Raw genomic sequence first — 17,885 nt, forward strand, 5'->3', positions numbered from 1 at the left:
TACAAGAACAATAGGTAAAAACTCATATAAATATATATACATAAATATAAAATTTTATTATTATGTAAAAAACAACCTAGTCTCATAAGATAAAAAGAAATATGTATGTTTAATACGTATGCATTCTGTTTGTGTACTCAAAAACATTACCAATTTAATATTCAATATTGAAATTCAGTCATGTAAATAAAATTCATAGAAAAACAAAGTATTTTTTATCAACAGAAAAATTATTTAAAGGTTGCACGACCGGTAAATAATTACTTAAATTTTCTATGTTATTATTATGGTGAACAAAATCAAATTTTACTTTTAGTTGCTAACAAAAGTAATAAGATAGATTCAGCACTTAATTTAATAGTCAACCATTTTTAAAATGAATCGCTTTATTAATTAGAAAATATTATTGTGTTAAAAGCATATAAAAATTAATAAATTCAGACATTGATATCCCAGAAATTCTGGACTTATTACCGTTTAATGTTCCAAAAATGTTATTTACAAACGCCTATAATCTTATTGAATCCTAAAAATTAAAAAAAATAAAGTGATTTTTTCTTTAAATAATTTATGCATTTTTGACTACATTAAAATAATAAATTAAATTTTAAAATGGTCAATTTTTAGTACTATTCTTATAAAAATGATTAATGAGTCGATGCAAAATTTAGGACAAGTAATTATTATTAATTATTTTAATACTTAGAGCAGGTATATAACACAAGTGCAGTATGTGTTATAAATATACATTAGCACAAGTTGACTCCTCCGCGCGTTTCATACCCACTTAGTGTATCAAAAGTTTGTCACTCGATAATTACTGATCATAAAATTGTTATCGGCCAATTAATCATTTTTGATAATAATATATAGTTCTAACGTTGTCTAAGAATGCACACGTATTTTTTTTAAATCACAACTAAATGTTAATTGTAACAAAAATGATGTTTGTTGTCAGTTAGATTAGGATATTTATTTCGTCGGTATTCTATAACCATACGAGCGTTTGTTCTAATGATATATAAATAAATTATTAATTGATTGTAAATAATTTAAACAAAATTTTCATTTTATAGAAATGGAGGATATCCGGGTAACGTGAATAATAATAATAATAATATTTCAAAGACTAAATGAATTTTGAAAACACAGACTGAAAATACGGTGGGTTAACTTAGTCGGTCTACCATTTAGTTACCATGTGAGATAATACAATTAATAATTATTATTCGAAAACTCATCATTTTTATAAAAATGTATTATGAAGATAAATTATTTATTTTATTTTTTTTTATAAAATAATTAATAGAATTCTATTTCTAGTATACAATAGTAATTATACAGTTATTGGCTTCATATATTTAAAGATCCAAGTATAATCCATCAACTGCATTCATAGTTGTAAATGTTTAACTTAAAAATAAAAATTGGTTTGAGTAAAGTGAATAGTTATAAATCGCCAGGTTAAAACTGTAATTTAAGCTAAAAACCAATACGGAAATAACAAGAAATATTAATAAAATTAATTAAAGAATTTATAGTCTATAGCATAAATTAAATTTTATTTTCGATGTCTTTTATTGTTAAAAAAAACAATTATTTTAACTGTGTCTGAGGAAATAAGTTTCTTTGCATGAAAAAGAGATATTGTCAGTTTTTAATATTTTAAATAAAATATATTTTGTTGAAATAACTTTAAATATTCACTTGACTAGAGTATTTAGATAAAGTAAATAATTTTTAATTGTTATTTTTAAGCTGCTTTGACTTATTATAGACAAATATGAGAATAAGTTCAAGATAAAAACTTAAAATTTGAGATAATTTAACAATAATAATTGATATATTATTATTAATTAATAATATTAATTAATAGATATTTAGCAAAAATACTTTGTTTTTATGTTTGCTCCTTAATATACCCTTTCACTTAATTTCACCCGGGCCCCTTCTTTGGTAATAAAAAAATATCAGAAATAAATGTAAAATTAATTTTATTTATATAATTTGATATATAATTATATAGAATGTTCAGTGAATCAGGAAACGGGTTTCTTTTGTTGTCATTGCTCACAACAAGTGATATGTTTTCTTACTTACTGAACACTCTGTATACAAGTGTACAGAGTGATCGGTATATCATAAACAACTTGATTATCCGCAAAATAAGTACAATATTGAAAAAATAACTTTTTTTTTTTTTTAATTACATATAATTAATTTTTAATTAATCAGATAATAATTACTTTCTAGAATGACCTCTTACATCTCAAAGGAGTCCCAACTTATTTTTTTAATGGGCAACACACATTTTTAGCTAGCTTAAAATTAGAACATAATCTAATCAAGAAAATTGGTCGATAACACTATTTGGACCAGTATTTCAGAAGTGATTTAAAGTAATGATTGGAGGTAAAGAGTGGATGCTGCTATTTTTAGCACTAGTCTTTTCCCAACCGTATTCTTCGTCTCACATAGGTATAAAACCGAGAATAACATCCAAAGTACTTGTTCATAAGTTGTTATCAACCAGTCATTTTCTTAAATAGATAATTTTCTATTTTATAAGTTAATTAAATATGTATGTTACCATTTGAAATATAAAGTTGACACTCCTATTTATTATAAGGTATGATCATAAAAAGTAATTAATAGCTAATAAATCATAAAATATATGTAACTAGAAAAAACTAAATTTTTTTTTGCTTATATATCGTATATATTTTGATTGTATCGAGTGATTTACTTTCAATCGATCACCCTGTATATCTTTGAAAAGTAAAATGTAAATTTTATAATTGATATATTTTATCATTAGTGAACAGAAGTTGTGTGACTTTAAAAATGTCTGTGTAATTAGAAATATTTATTTATATATGTTTTGTATTGAAAATTAAAACTCGGGGCAAATTTTATGTCATAAAATTGTATATTTTTAAATAATAAAAATTTAATTCAAATTTTTGACAATATTAAGTACACACAATAAAAAATCATAAATTAAAGAACTGGCTTGTGTTAATTTTAATCATCAGATTTTTATTGAAACTTAAAAGTAATACTGAAATTAACTATCGAATTTTATTTTACAAAACTAAAGCTATTCAATTTATTCAATAATAAACGCTGTTTTCTAATACTATTTCTAAAAAGGAATTTACTAAATATGTGAGTTCAGTTAAGTATATTAAACCAATGTCTTAAGCATTTTCGTTAGCATCTTACAGATATATACATCGATAATTAAAAATAACAATAACAGTAGAAATAATTACAAGAACATCATTTATAATTATTACTATCATTTACAATGTCTGTAGTGGTATTATAATAATGCTTTAGGGTTTAATTGTCGCTGGTCTGAGGTTTGAAAATTGTATGTATTCACGTACACCATAATGTTAAACAGATAGTATACAAAGCAACGATTACTTTGAAAAAATTATACAAACAATATTAGTCTATAATTGAATTTGAAACTATCATCATAATAAATAGTGATAAATAAAGTTACATGAAAGTTATCATTAAATTAATATCAAACTACTTCATAATTTTTTTTTCTTTAATAATAAATAATAATTGATCATGCATTTTATTTTATAAAATAAATGTTTTGTTTAAAATACTTTTTTGCAATTTTTTTTATACAAGTTTTTAATAATAATTACTAGTACATTATTCACATTTAAACAAATTAATACTTAGTTTACTAATCATTAGCGAAATGAGCATAATGTAAATAAAATCAAAGACATGAATTCTTATTTATCGGATCTAAATAAAAAAAGGCTGATGAGAAATTATTAAATATGAAATCTGTATTAGTTATATTTAATTTAAATTTTATATTTTAGTAAAATATAACACGACGATTATTTGTTTTATTAAAATTGTTTGAATTCACCATACTTTTTTATAATCTAAACAATGATGATGTAAATTTAGTATTATCGTAACTCAANGCACAGGGGGGTCGCGGCACAGTGGTGACGTGGCATAGTTGGATCAAGTAAATGATATCTGACAGTGATTAAAATCACTATCAAAAATAAACGCTTCGATGCAAATCTTTAGATAGTGTTTCCTTTAGAGAAATTGGTGAAATATTTCCAAAAGCTACTTGATCTGCTGGTTCCTTATTAATATCTCGATAAAGATAAAGTATGGCAAATGAAAAAGGGTTTATTAAAAAATATTATTTGTCATAAAAAAATTGTGTAGATCCATAAACTTTTCAATAAGTTATAGCATTATAAAGTTAAATATAATATAAATAATAAAATCGAGAATTTTCACACGAAAATAGCATTCGGTAGCCATTTTCGCCGTGAAGACAAGTCCAGAGGTCAAATTTTTTTTTTTCAAATTAAAGTATATTACATTAGCTTTAATTTAAGATATATATAAAAGTGTCAGACCTTCCGGAACATTTTCAAAAGTTATGTTGAAAAAGTAAATTTTTTGTGAAAAAGTTGTCATTTTAAATCCCCCCCTGTGGGCAGGTTAAGTGTCAGATTTACAAAAAAAATATACCAAATGATAAGTAAAGACATCAAGCATCTATATAAAAAAAAATTATATTGATATGTTCATTTTTGAAAAAGTTAGAGCATTATTAAGTTAAAAATATAAAAAAAAATTATTTTACAAAAATCGTAATTTTTTATTAACTTTGATGTCAACTTTCACCACGAAGACAAGTCCAGAGGTCAAATTTTTTTTTTTCAAATTAAAGTATATTACATAAGCTTTAATTTAAGATATATATAAAAGTGTCAGACCTTCCGGAACATTTTCAAAAGTTAAGTTGAAAAAGTTAATTTTTTGTGAAAAAGTTGTCATTTTAAATCCCCCCCTGTGGGCAGGTTAAGTGTCAGATTTACAAAAAAAATATACCAAATGATAGGTAAAGACATCAAGCATCTATATAAAAAAAAATTATATTGATATGTTCATTTTTGAAAAAGTTACGGCAGTTTTTAGTAAAAAAAATTGAAAAAATTTCGAAAATTAGCGATTTTTAAATTTGTAATTTTTTTGGAGGTTTCCCCCATTTACGGGGAACGAGGGAAATTTTTTCAATTTTGAAGGGTAATGTCTTCGACTAGATACGATTTGTGATCTTTTGACGTATCGTTGAAAGAAATCCGTTCGGTGAGAGCTGAGAAAAAGTGGTAACAGAGAAAAAAAAAAAAAAAAAAAAAAAAAAAAAAAAACACATCATAGTAAAACCAATACCTTCTCAGCTTCGCATCGAAGCTAAAATTAATAAAATGAAAATAGGATAAGATTGAGAGTGTTGAAGTGAGAGTTACTCTACACTGAAAAGTCTTTTCAGCAGTTTTTTGGCCTGATAAAATGCATTTAATTATTAAAATTAGAATAAAAAAGATGACAAAAATAATTTATAGATTTTTTTTCGGAAGAGACGATTTTTAAAAGTGACTATTAATCAATTTATGGTTGAATTGTGTGTATTATAATATAATTAAACAGTGAGTGTATGTTGAATGTTTCTCTTAAATGTTTATTTAAATTATTTTTGTTTGAAAAGGATTATGTCCCTCTAAGAATATAATGTATAAATATCCCATGTTATGATAGTGACGAGTACATTTGTAAAATTAAGCTGATAACAATTATTAACACTGATTTTTTAACAAACTTCTATTAAAATATTTAATACAGTTTCATTTATATAGTGCCCAAAGAACTACAAACAAGTATCACTAATTTAATTAGGGTAAATACAAAACACAAACAAGTTATGTTGTCTGCATAGCTAAAAATCCAGAAGAATAACTATCGCACTAAAGATAAACTCTGCAAGAATTTCGAAAAATCATCATAAAATTGAAAACATGATACATCCTAAAATAGTAAAAATTTTACATCAATGCTTGAAAGCTTTAAAAAGTTTGAAAATAATTCAATAAAAGCTCAATTATTTTCACAAAGTTTTCTTCAAAAATTAAACCATATTTATAATTTTGCCAGAAAAATAAAGTTTAACCACTTTCAAATATCTTTAATTCTGTTTTTTTACCACGAACCAAAGAATATAAATTATACAAAAAGATAGAATAGTCTCATTTTTGATGGTAGTTGAATATTTAATAATTTTGAGTTAAAAACCGGCAAGCTATTTCCTATAATATCGTGACCTAAAAACAATAAATTCACCAACTTTAACTATCTTCGTATCATACAAATGAGGTATTAAATCTATAAATTATTATAATAATTTATAGATTTTTTTTAACCCATCTAAGTAGTATTTATTTCTTAAATTTTAAATGGATATAAACATTTTTAAATGTTCAATTACCCCATTCACAATATTCAAGTAAATATAGACAGGGGTGTCTTTTTTAGTGTATTAAAATAGAATAAAATATTGTCATACGTCGGTAGTACCGTGACGTAGACACAAATTAATTAATACTTTTAACGACAAGATCGTTGTTTTTGGCTCTTCTCAAATCTTCCCGTTGGGTACACTGGTCAGCCTCAATCCCTCCAATTAGTGAATCACTAAATGGTTAGGTATTAGACCCGTCAGCACGAACTAGCTTAAAAAGTAGCAGACTAAAAGCTGGCTCCTCACAACTACCTTTTTACTATACCTATTAAAGAACGGTTAAGCCCAAAAACTAGCCAGCACGCACTCTAATTGTTAAGATCGACTAAAGGACCAGCAGTCCAACCTTGTCTCTAGCCGCACACACACACACACAATTTTAATAACACGGTGGATATAAAATATTTACACTAAGTGCCGGTTTTCGAATAGTTATCTTTTAATTAAGAAACGTAATAAACATAAAATCAAATAACAATGTAATACAATATAAATTAAGCCGTTCAAAATACAAAGTTTCAAATACCAAACGTCCTGAACCGTAACTAGACGTTTCTAAGTCAAAACGTCAATCCCTCATTACTTTTCTTATTTCTCTTTTTATATTCTTTTTCCTACTATTGTTAATTTGTTTTTATAAAAAGTTATACTATACTAATATCGAAATTATTATCATTTTAATGACTTTTTTTAAATTATTGTCTTCATAGCTTACGTTCAGATCATAATTTTATTTTTATTTATCACTATAAGAAAAATATAAATAAATTAAAATTTGTTTTTTTTTTCAATTCTGAATTAACCATTTATAGTCTTTTTTAGGGCGGTGATAATTTTAGGACAAGTACTTATCAAGTTACAGGCGTTTGAATACATATAGAAAGTATGAAACGCGACCACAGTATACGTACACTAGAATCGACTGCATTCACCTGCGTTCTATACCTACTCTATGTATTAAAATACTTTTAACTTCATAAGTACAAACATTTTTGTAAGAAAAGTGCTCAAAAATGGCAATTAAATAATAGTTATAATAATAATATATATATTTTTTTTACTTATATTTTTTATTTGTTATTAAAGATAAATAATAAAAAATAAATGCTTTGAATGTAGTCTCAGAAGGCTATAATTATTATTTTTTAAATATTTCAACGAAATGATAAACGGGTCAAAAGTAAAAATGTTGTTAGTTAGATCTAAGATATTCTAAATGAGATTATTGATATATTATAAACAAGATGATTCCGAAAAATGCGTCCAATACAGTATTTTCAAAAATATAAAATAAAGTAGGTAAAATATAATTTCTAAAGTTTTTTTTTAATTACATGCTTCGACAACAAAATAAAATAAAATGCAAGAACTTATGTTTTAAAAAAGTTTTATATTTTCTTATACACCACAAATAAAAAAAAAACAATCCAACAACTTTTTAAAAATTGGTTCTTTAAAATTGTATGAACTTGAATATTTCAAATGGCAACTATATACACTTAATAAGTTTTAGAAAATTATCTAATTAAGAAGATTACAGATAGATAACAACTTTTGAATTAATATTTCGGAAATAATTAATTTTTTTTTATTATTAAGTGGAAGAAATTATGTTATTATTAGCTCAAATATCACCAATTTTATCATTATTTCTACATGTTATTTACAATAAATATTTACTTCCATTAAATCTGTTTAAGTTAATTGAATTTAACCGATTACTCTTAATACTAATTTAGCTATGTTTATTCTAAAAATTAAAATTATTTTTCAATTATAAAATATTAAACTGATATAAGTTATTACAAAAAAATGTTATGATGTATAAACTGTATTTATTATTCATTTGACAGTTGCGTATTATCAAATTAATGATAAAACATTTTTTCTTGGTAATATATTATTATCAGTTTAACTAATTTAAAAAACTAACAGTTTAATTAGGCAAATGTTATTTTTTTTCTGTAGAGATACTAATCGATTTAAAACAATAAAACCCAGAGAATATTTATGGAACTAAATATTTATTGTATTATTTATTTATCAAATTCATTATGTGTTGTTTACGAATTTAATATTAATTACTTATTCAATCATGTAAAATACTTTAGCAAATACACACAATGACACTCAATACATGACATTAAGTCCATTAGTATTCCTTGTATACATTATATATTTAATAATATTTGATAGCTCTACTGCAAATACACTTGTCATATGTACATATATAGAGTTGTTAATTCATCGTTAACCACTAAATTTCTATTAAAATAATATTAATTTTGAAAATGATTTTTTTTTTATTTTGTTTAGTATTATTTGTTTCTCGCTTATAACTTTTGATACAATTAAAATTTTGTTGAATTTTTTTTTAATAATTATTGTCTTTTAATTCTAGGTCTAAAGCATAATTTTTATTATTAAATAATAAAAAATATGCTTTATTAATGATCAATTTTACCATTAATAAGAAAATAATAAAATATAAATTTTTCATTTTTTTGTAGGTTTCTGTTAAAAATACATAATTATTATAATTCAATTTCTTTATATTTTTAAGGTAAAAGTAATTTTTTTAATTGCCTTAAAATTCATACTAGTAATGTGTAAATTATATATTTTAAATACATAAGCCATAGATAGTTGTTTCTTTTTTTATTTATTGCTTTACTGTATTCCAATTATTAAATTCATCTCTATACATTTTTACAGACGCTATTTTTTGCTACCACTATCTTAGAACGGTAATAATTCATCCTGTCCCCAGTAACCATATCCGTTGTGTTCATTAGACATTGAAAGAAAGTATCCAAAAATCCTTTTTACGCCTCAAGATATCATCAATTGCCTTTTCTCTCCTCCAGATCACACACTTGCCAAAACCATCGTCTAAAATATCCAACTACATTAATACGATATCCATATAATACAAATTATTTTGATCAAATTTTTTTAATATCCAAGAATAATTTTTTTTTTATGAGTTTAAGGTGCATACAAAATGATCGTGGTACACAACGAGATTATATATGTATAAGTATGAATAAAAGTTTAATACATTTTTTATTACTGTTAAATAGCTTCCAACAATGTAAGCCATCAAATATTACAGAAAATTTATTCTTGAAAAACTGTATATAATTTAAAATACTTTAACTTAATCACTGGCACATTAACAAAAACTCGCTAAAGCGTAAAAAAACGGTTTGTTAAAAGAAAACTTAAACCATTTTTTAAATAAGAAGTTTTACAATTTGTAACATAGACAATTTAAAATAAAAAATTTTAGATACTTATAAGTGCCTAATACTCTACGGAATGTCAGATCCCAAGAATACACATAAATTCTAGTACTTCAAACTAAGAAAAAAACATTCGCCAAAAACCTACCTGGGCAAAAATGTTAGTAGATCAGTAATGTATAAAACAAGTTCAATAATGATATAACTCTCCGAAGATAAAAATACCAAAACTATATTTTTTTTATTATGGAAGCTCCAATTTTCTTATTGTAATATATGATAACAAAAAATTTCAAATAATTTTTATTATTTGATCAATTATTATAAAATTGTATAATGATTTGTTTAAAAAACAGAAATTATCCATTTTGGTTTTCATAATACCGGAAGCAGCAATGATTCTATTTAATAGGCTATAATCATCAGTATTTATTCTTGCCATTGTATGTCAAAGATATGGCAACAAGAATTATTAATAAAAACTAGTTTATGTGACATTATGAAGAAATGTCGACTAATGAATGCTAAACATTAATTATCAATTGAAAATTGGTCAAAAATCGATAAACTTTAACGAGTAATAACAGAAGGAAGGTTTATAGAATAAAAATATTAATGTAATACAATTGTTTGAAAATTATTTTTTTATCAAATCTTTAATCTAAAAATAGGGATTCCCAATTAAAAAAATTATAGTTTAAGTTTTTGATCATTGAAGGGATTTAAATAATTATTATACTATATATAATTGTAGTTTTTTAATCAAACAACTTTTTCTTTAAAGAAATAAAAAAATATTCAATAGTTTCCAAGAAAATTAGTGTTAAATCAATCACTCCGTGTATATTGACATTAATGTTTCATTATCATGTTTTATATTTACATTTATATATTAAATATTTACAAGAAGAGAAATAATAATATTGAAAAATTATTAAGTTATATAATTTTTAATCTATTATACATTTTTATACTGAATAATACATTCTCAAATAATGACAAAGCACAAATGCAAATTTTTGGGTACATTTCTATATTTGGATAAAAAAAATAATTAATTAAGTTGAACCCATAAAAAATTATAATCGATTACGATAATGTAACTAATTATTGAAAAAAAATATAATTAATTAAACACCAAAAAAAAAAACAAATGAATACCTTTTTGTTACCTTGATATTAGCCTTTTTTACTCGTTAATATTAATATTATATAGGTTTTTATTATAGATTAACTTCAGCAATCATTTTGGACAATGATTTTTTAAGTATTTCAATAATAATAGACACATACAAATAGTTAATACAATGAGCTTGAAAAATAAATATCACTTAATATATAATTGGTACACATTAAATATTCGGACATTTATTAAAAATACTAATCAACTTGTTACCATTGAAAATTTCATGATGAGATATTATTCTTTTATTTTGAACAGCACATAAAATTTTATATCTGCCAGTGAGCACTAAATGCTACTGATAATAACTTATAGGTTTGCAACTGTTTAGAAATGTAAGATGCATAAATAAGTAAAATAGTAAATACTATATTCATTCAAAAATAGTTCTAAAATTACAATCAATTTTTTATTTATTTTTTTTAGAGGTCTTATGTTTATGATAATGTGTTGAAATTTTCTATAGTCAATAACATAGTTTACGATTACAAACGAATATGTAGTGTAGTTGTTGAATGTACTGATTTATTTACAAAAAACTTCCAGCATTTTTACTTCACATTTATCACAACTGTGAGTGGAAAAAACATAAAGAAAATACAAGAAAAGACATCTGGTATTCTATACGCATAAAAAACATTTCAGTTTGATTGAGAGTTACTTGAAAATTGAATCCAAGCGGATTCACAAGAAAACAAGTGCTTATGGCCAAGTATTTTAAGCACAATGTTATCTAGTATGGGTCACGAACACTATGTCGGCAGTAATCGCTTTATTTCTTCGAGTTAGTAGTTTTTTATTAAAGATTCTTACTTTGAAGTCTGAAACCACGATAGTTTTTTATTGCTAAGAAATAATTCAGTGAAACTAATGGTTAATAACGAGTAGAAAGGGGTAATTCTCAAATGTCAATAATACAAATAGGATATCGGATATAATTGCATGTTCTGAGGAACTTAAAATGTAGCTTAACTTAATTTTATAACTTGTATAGCATTTTTTAGGGATAATACACAGCATATAATATCCTCATAAAATTTTCAAGTCCATTTAGAAACGTATTTTTCATTTATTTAATATATAGATTTATCTATGCTAAGTTTATCTGAAAGGATGTAAGGCTATTTAAAAACATATAATTTCTCGAATTAATCCTGAGTTACCGTGCTATGGTATATTGTGCGCACATTAAATCATTTTATAAATAATTTATTGTTATCCAGTGTTCAGATTAAAATTTCTAAAGACTGGAAATTGAAAAAAATTGGTTTAGTAAAATAATAAACAAATAATTAAAAATAAAGTAAATAAAAACAACAAATAGCAACAGCATTTTTCGATTTTTACATTTTGTTCTAATTGTTATTCTTATACAAATACCTACAGGATTTGTATTTTATAATAAAGCGTTTTTTTTTTCAAATTATTTGTTTCTTTTCTAATATTGCTATATAATTGAATAACTATATAACCTAAAATTTAATAAATAAATTTTAACTTCAAAAGTAAAATATAATTTTTTATTTTTATCAAGAATGAAATTGTTTTAAATCTATAATTTTAAAATTTAACTCATAATCAAATGTTCATTGATAGAAATCTTGTATAGTAAAAATTGATAAATTGTAGCTAATATTATTTAAAATTTGTTTTTAATTTTACTAGAAAAGTTTAATAGTACATTATCTTAATTTAAATTATGAGTAATAATTGCACTAACCTTTTCGTTGTGTAAAATTACAAGGATGGTCAAACAAGAAGTTTCGGAAAGAGTTACATTCATGATCGATTTTTGGTTCACGACATAAACATGTAGGCTTGAAAAACGGAAACGCTTGAAGAGTTTTCAGGGCAGCTCGGCACTTGATTACCGTCGTCGTCGAACACGAAACTGTGACAAAATAAAGTTATTAAAGTATAATTTTCAAAATTGTATAATCAATACCAAACCTTTATTGTTCCCCTTTAAAGTATCCTATAATTAATAATTAACCAAAAAAAAATGCGGCTAATAGTTTTCAAATAATTTAAATTACTTAGAAAGGTTAAAATTATAATAATAATTTCCGATAAATTCAAAATTCGTTTGATTAATAGTAAAATATATTTTACTATTTTAAATTGTCTCATTATTGTAAAAATTCATTATCTCATTTTGTTAGTTACATTATTTATGAATTCTTAATTATGTAATATGAAATATTAAGGTGAGTTGACCTTGATAGTAACAATATAATCGATACAGTTAATCTAGCAAGTTTTAGTACAGAGTACCTTCGATTTTTTCTTTTTCTTTTATATTATATTAAGTCTGCTTTTATAAGAATAAATTATTATTATATAAAAGAGAACCAAATACATTTCTGTTTAATAAACTGTATTGGACATTATTATAGGTCAACAGACTCGTAAACACAAAACAGTGTAAATAATAAATGTAAGGGAGTCATACCGCGAAAACTTATAAACACTAGAAAAGAAATCGAGTGGAAAATATTGTGCTGTCTGAAGAACGACACGAGCGTGACAAGAGGTTTGACGGATTAGTCCAAGTTGAAAATATTCTGACGGAAGTTATTATTAGATTTAAAAAAATATTTGTTTGGTGAAGCGCAATAACATCAAAAGTTCGTTTTGTTTGTATAGTGAAATGATAATGAATATTTCTATTGTGACACGAACTTTTAGGTGCACAACAGTATAATATTATGTATAAGGGCGTATACAGATTAAAGATACGACACGCCAATTTAAATTGATGTTCACAGTTTTGGTTATAAATATTACAGTCAATTTAACATTACAATCAGCTCAATACAATCTAGCCAATATTTCCAATACAACAGTTGCATCGATTGTTTACCCAACGATGTAGTTATGACGACAATAGACGAACACTAAAACTGTAGATATAAATTAAAAAAACATGAATGCGTAGCGTTTAAAAAAAAAATTTGATTTTAATCTTTTAATGTATTATACCAATTGGAATTGAGAAATTCAAGTACTAAGAATTTGTCAAATATAGTAGGATATTATATTATTAATAGATAAGAGAGTAAGAAATAAGACATCCATAACTAAAAATCAGTTTTGTATTTTTGTCTGGAAAGTTAACGATAGAACCGTCATTTTTTTTTTAATAAATACCCGCGACAATATAGGCCATTGGGTAAACAATTACAATTTTGGTATTTTACAATTTATTACTAATATTTAAAACATGAATTATTACAGTAAATTTAAGGAGATTTGTATTTTATATTTTGTTTTGCGATTCAGACATTCTTATAAATTTTAGAGTGGCTTCAATTGCTTTAGTTTCTAGTCCAAGAAACTCTGAAAGACGTTCTGGTAATCCAGTCCGTCTTCTGTTTTTCATGAAATTGATACATTCTGACATTATGTGTTTAACTGTAAGTCGTGTATTACAGGATTCACAGGTTTGAGAATCTTTTTGGTCATAAGATAACTATGGGTAATATGTGTGTGACCTATTAGCCGTTATTTTGTGTAAGACAGTTAATAGAAAAGTATATAGAGAAAAAGAAATATCTATGAATGGTATTTATAAATTTGGAGAAAGCGGATAATAGAGAGCCGAGAGAGATTATTTGTACTAGGGTAAAAGTGTACATGGAGAAACAAAGGGTTTCAGGGTCAATATGCCTCAAGGTTCTGATTTATATTCTTATATATTTTCTATAATAGTATATGAAATTACTTAGAAAATATAAAGAGAGATACCGTGAAATATATTGTTTGCTAATAATTTAATGTGGAAAAATACGAGAAAATTGAGAGAAATTTAAGACTATAGTGAGACCAAATATGTTGTATGGTCAGTGTATTGGTAGGATGACAAGAAATTAGAGCAAAGATTGAGTGTAGCAGATATGAGAATGCTTAGATGAATAAGTGGAGTGACAATAGAAGATACGATAAGGATTAAATATGTAAGAAGAAGCATAAGGGTAAGGTTGACCATGGATAAGATTAGATAAAATAGACTTAGTTAGTTTGGAAAGAGAAAAGAGAAATCGGAAACCTTTAAGAATGGTTATGATAATGAACGTCGAAGGAAGACCGAAAAAAATGATTGGATGTAATTGGGAGTGATATAAAGACTGTTTTTTAATTTATAAATTATGTGGGAGATCGTTTCAAACGGTTTAGGATACGGTTGGCCGACCCCAAGTAGCTAGTATAAAGACGAGAGAGAGGCGAAAGAAAAACAAGATAATAGTAGAATATTTTGTAAAGTAATAAAATTATCATGAGTATAAGGTCACAGGTAACTGTATTCAAACAGTGCGCGTCATACATCCGTAGATTCAGTGCTACACATACACACATAATTATTTATTAAGTTAAAAAATTGTTCTTACCGCCTATTTCCTTATTCTAAATAACACATGTAGTCACACTGTAAAGTACCCTCTCCCGTGTGTGATCAAGCCGGCATAAAAAAAATCTGGGTTATGTTCAAAAAAGAATCTTCATTCGTCATCTATATACCTTTGGCACAACATCATCACATTCAATTTTTACTTTCTGTTACCGGCAACTTCAAAGATGGAGAAGCATTTTTTTCATTTTGACATCGCCATCATTATGGCACTGTACATTAATGATATGGATTTGGACATCTTATTGTAATGTGGTATATTTGTTTTTCTCTTTTTGTATTCTTTTACCGTGCGTAGCTTTTTATTAAATGATGTTTTATTTCTATTGGTTATGTAACCATGTGGTCATATTTTTTTTTATCTAGTTAATGATTGTATAGATTTTGATTACGACTATATTTATGTAAAATGGTTAATTTCTTCTAACTCTATTATTTCATTTTCCTTTGTTCCATGAGATGACAGTATCCTCGGGTGCTGTCAGGGTGGACATGAGGCACTGGTTTAGGCCGGTGCCTTAGGTTCTTGTTTTTGTTTTGTGAGTTATTTTACCAACCCTCCCAAACGGTTCCCATTCTGGGTTCCGGTTAACGGAAGGGGGCCACACCACGTTGCGAATCAGCTCTTGATTAATTTCGGGCAGCTTCACAACGTGGTGGTGTGAATTAGATAGACGGTGTGAGCCGCCCTGAAGTAATGCCCAACGGCAGTTCCAGTGCGGTCCACAGTAAAGCCGACTGTCGAAAAAAAAAGGATGGATCCTCCTCGGGGTCCTTGTAAAGTTAAACTATATTATAATGAGATTAGTTTACAACTTATATATTAATAGTAAATCTATAATTGGTCTTTGATTAACACATTCTTTTTGTCTGCAATAAGAGAATGATTATATTACGATTATGCTCATTGGACATAGTTATTTTTTAGTTTTGATTGAGTTATTAAATATTTTAGAAATACGAAATTATTATTTGAGAAATCAAAATCAATTGATCAAAAAATTATTTTTAGAAGTATTCTTATAATTATAAGAATATTAATATGTTATATTTGAATTTAACATATAATGTAACCTTACTATTTCTATTGCAAAAATTTAATTCATTTTTAATTATTGATTATTATTCTTAAAAAAAATTAACATAAATTAATTAATAATTTAATTTTTTGGTAATGAGATTTGTTATAATACTGTACGAAATGAAGCCTGAAATTTTTTATTGAGCAAAAAAAAAATTAGCGTATCCTGAAAAAAATATTTGACTACGCTATTTCTAATATTCCTTTGATTTCAAGCTTATTAAAAAACTTAGAATATGAATAAACGTAAAAATATAAATTACGATTATCCTCAAATAAAGAAAAAATAATAAAATTGTAAAAAAATCATTATTTTTAATGTTAACATATTACAATAAAACACTACACAATATAATATAATATTATAATAAAAAAACTTTTAAAAACATCTATTATGTTGAAATACTTTATTATATAAATAAAATAAAACATGAATTTTAATAAAATTACATACATTTTTACTAAAGTTATATCATATTCATCGACTTAGACGTCCCAAGGGCACCCTAGGATAGCTACTCCAGGTAACCTCTCATGTATATACACCACTGGATGAAGCTTAGGTAAAGCAAGAAAGATTTTTAAGAATTGTAAAAAAAAAATTATGATTAATAACTAAGCGAGAGTGAAAAAGTGGAAAAATAAAAAAATAAGTCGAAAACATGACATAATGAACGATATCAAACTACAACACATGTGAGATGTAAAGAAAATTTTGCTATTATGTTGTTTTAGAGTTTTAAACAGTATAGTATTAAAGTTATATTGTTTAATAATAATGAAGAATTGAATTTTTTTTTGATTATAAAATATTTTTGTTTGTATTATCGAACTCGACAATATTACAACATAAATACATTGTTATTATATAAAATAAGGTATGCTGTAGTAAATATTATAAGTATTATTTTGAGTACAAAATATTTTAATAACTAAGCGAGCTTATTTAAAAATTAAAATAAAATAATGATGTAATAATAATAAAATAATGAATTAATTTACAATTAATTAAAGTCTTAAATTAATATTGAACTAATTAACTCTGCTAGCATTTTTATGCATAAAACACCATAATGGGAAAAATCATTATAATTTTATATTTAATCCAAATTATTTATAACGATCAAGGTTCAAAATTTTACGTGAAATTTAAAACATCAGTATATTAAACAGTTAAAATTGTAATGCAGTTACTGCTAGTCGAAATAATATATGATTGATGCAAATGGAATCTAACCCTTTGGTCAATAAATCATATTGTGAAAAAAACATTTCTATTTTTAAATAAAATAAAAATATATTAATGGTAATGTTAACAAAGCAGGTTTTATTTTTGTTGAATGATTAATTAGTCACGCAAAAAGTTTTTCCGTTAAAATATCTGCAGACACTTTCCTTTTTAAACACCCACTAGTGACGTACCGCGTTTTACGCACCTTAGGACTTTTCTCTTAGGATTTTTATTTTTGTTCAGCGTCCATTGTAATATTTTTTTGCTTTTTATTAGAACTTTGTGCACTTAACTCACTTAATCCTTTTGTTATCAAAAAGATCAAAAATATCAAAGACACACTCACGTACACGATGACATGAAACAAGCCTCG

General features: G+C 24.8%; 1 protein-coding gene across 1 annotated transcript in view; it reads right to left on the bottom strand.

The window, feature by feature from the left end:
• The window catches only part of LOC126897695 (uncharacterized), a 60,765-nt gene that overhangs the window by 24,695 nt on the left and 18,185 nt on the right, over positions 1-17,885 (bottom strand). Inside the window, exon 3 of the mRNA XM_050671484.1 lies at positions 12,513-12,683. Within this exon, the coding sequence (XP_050527441.1) occupies positions 12,513-12,683 (171 nt within the window). The remainder of the gene's footprint in view (positions 1-12,512; positions 12,684-17,885) is intronic.

The sequence above is a fragment of the Daktulosphaira vitifoliae genome, unplaced genomic scaffold (assembly GCF_025091365.1).
Source record: "Daktulosphaira vitifoliae isolate Bord-2020 unplaced genomic scaffold, ASM2509136v1 Scaffold_2, whole genome shotgun sequence".
Taxonomy (NCBI): domain Eukaryota; kingdom Metazoa; phylum Arthropoda; class Insecta; order Hemiptera; family Phylloxeridae; genus Daktulosphaira; species Daktulosphaira vitifoliae.